Raw genomic sequence first — 1,924 nt, 5'->3', positions numbered from 1 at the left:
GTAGAGGATTTCATCAGTGCCCCGGCATGAGTGAATGTTGATGGGTATGTGTGCCCCTTGTTGGTCAGGTGTCCTGTCTATATCAGGCACAGATTTATAATAAAGTAGTTAAAGACACATAGTTCCCTTTCACAAGTGTTCTTTTATGCTGCATGCTTAATTGTAACTACAGTGACTGCATTTGATAATTGGCAATACGATATTGAGTATTTTGCAATGGTTTTATTAAAATGCTAAACTTGTTATTAAGAGATTGCCAAAAATTATTGTTAATGTGTAAGGATTTCAAATTTATTTCTTTGAACCGATGAAAATGGTTTTCTAATCAACTCCTCTTCTTTTCACTTTCTAGCTGAGGAAAAGGGCACAATGAGCAACCTCACCTTTAACATATCAGACTTTGTGCTGCACTGTATGATCACTCCTGATCAACGGACTTTGGCTATTGCTTCTCTTATCTTTATTTACTTGGCCTCTTTCTTTGGAAACCTGCTGGTGCTACTGGTGATAAAACTGAATGAGCAGCTTCATACTCCAATGTACATCTTCATCAGCACCCTGGCTGTGATAGACTTGGCCAACAGCACCATTCTCATACCAAAAATGCTGGCAGACATTCAGTTCGATTCATCAGCTGTGCCGTATTCAGCCTGTATGCTGCAGATGTACGTTATATTAAATCTGGAGGAGATGGAATCCATACTTATGATATTTATGGCCCTTGATCGTTATGTGGCAGTTCTGCACCCATTGCGATACCCTTCAATCATTACCATGAAGTTTGCTTGGGCAGTAGTTCTACTCTTGCCCGTAATTACTTTCCTCTTAAACACATCATTTGTCATATTTGCATCTGAACTTTCATTTTGCCAGACAAACATCCTACCTTATTGCTACTGTGACTATGCAACAATGGTTAGTGTTGCATGTAACAAAGACCCCAAATACTTAAGCCTTTTGACCAATAATACCACTGTCTTTGGTTTGGTGGCTTTCGCCTTGATTTTGTTCTCCTACGCTAGGATCGTTCTTGCTGCACTGAAAATCCCATCTGCAGATGGAAAAAAGAAAGCTTTGAGCACCACTTCCACTCACTTGCTGGTTGTAGGGTTTTTCTATTTTCCCTTTTTAACATGTTATATTCTTCCTGGAGCAGGTGTCACTTTGTCTGCTGAGGCATATAATACAATGGTGATTGTCGGAAATGTTGTACCACCGATGCTAAATCCAGTAATCTATAGCTTCAGGAACAAAGAAATCAAAAAGAGCATTTTAAAGCTTTTTATGGGGCGAAAGACAGTATCAGTAGTTACAACGAGTCAAACGATGAGCAAAAATTAATAATTTGATCAACTGGCATTGTATCGCTAGAATGAACATTCCCAATAGGTAAATATGTTTTAACCTCTAGCAGACAGAGGTAACTGATGACTACTCATTTTTTTCATTACCAATAAATGTAACAAGCATAAGATTGCTTTCAGTCCTGCTACCCCACAACTCCAGGTACAGGTGAGAACTGCAGCCTAGTTGTTATCTGTGATGAGTTTGTACATGATACACATTTTAGCACATCAGAACAATTTGGTTCATTCAGCCCAACAAAGCTCGCCAGTCCGATCCACTTAATTGTTCCAAAATAACATCAAGTCGAGTTTTGAAGAACCTTAAAGTCCTACTGCCTACCACACTACTTGGTAGCTTATTCCATGTGTCTGAAGAAAAACTTCCTAACGTTTGTGTGAAATTTACCCTTAACATTCTCCCAAATTGGAACAATTTCTTCATGCATTTGTCATCTCAAAGATGCATGGGTTAGTAGTGTGGGAGCAAACCCTACCTCCTGCCCAGGCTTGGCTTCTGACTTGCTCTCTTAACATTGCACTATATATTGTGATAAGCCAGGACTTGGTATGAATTCAGC

At 39.2% G+C, this 1,924-nt stretch overlaps 1 protein-coding gene across 1 annotated transcript; it reads left to right on the top strand.

The window, feature by feature from the left end:
• Positions 1-369: 369 nt before the first annotated feature.
• LOC120524266 (olfactory receptor 1E1-like) lies at positions 370-1,341 on the top strand. Its single transcript, XM_039746124.1, has one exon. The coding sequence runs from the start codon at positions 370-372 to the stop codon at positions 1,339-1,341; it is 972 nt and encodes a 323-aa protein (XP_039602058.1).
• The last annotated feature ends 583 nt before the right edge of the window (positions 1,342-1,924 follow it).

This window comes from Polypterus senegalus, chromosome 2 (assembly GCF_016835505.1).
Source record: "Polypterus senegalus isolate Bchr_013 chromosome 2, ASM1683550v1, whole genome shotgun sequence".
In the NCBI taxonomy this organism is placed as follows: Eukaryota; Metazoa; Chordata; class Cladistia; order Polypteriformes; family Polypteridae; genus Polypterus; species Polypterus senegalus.
The sequence above is the reverse complement of the archived record's forward strand: the minus strand, read 5'-3'. Positions and strand labels throughout refer to the sequence as shown.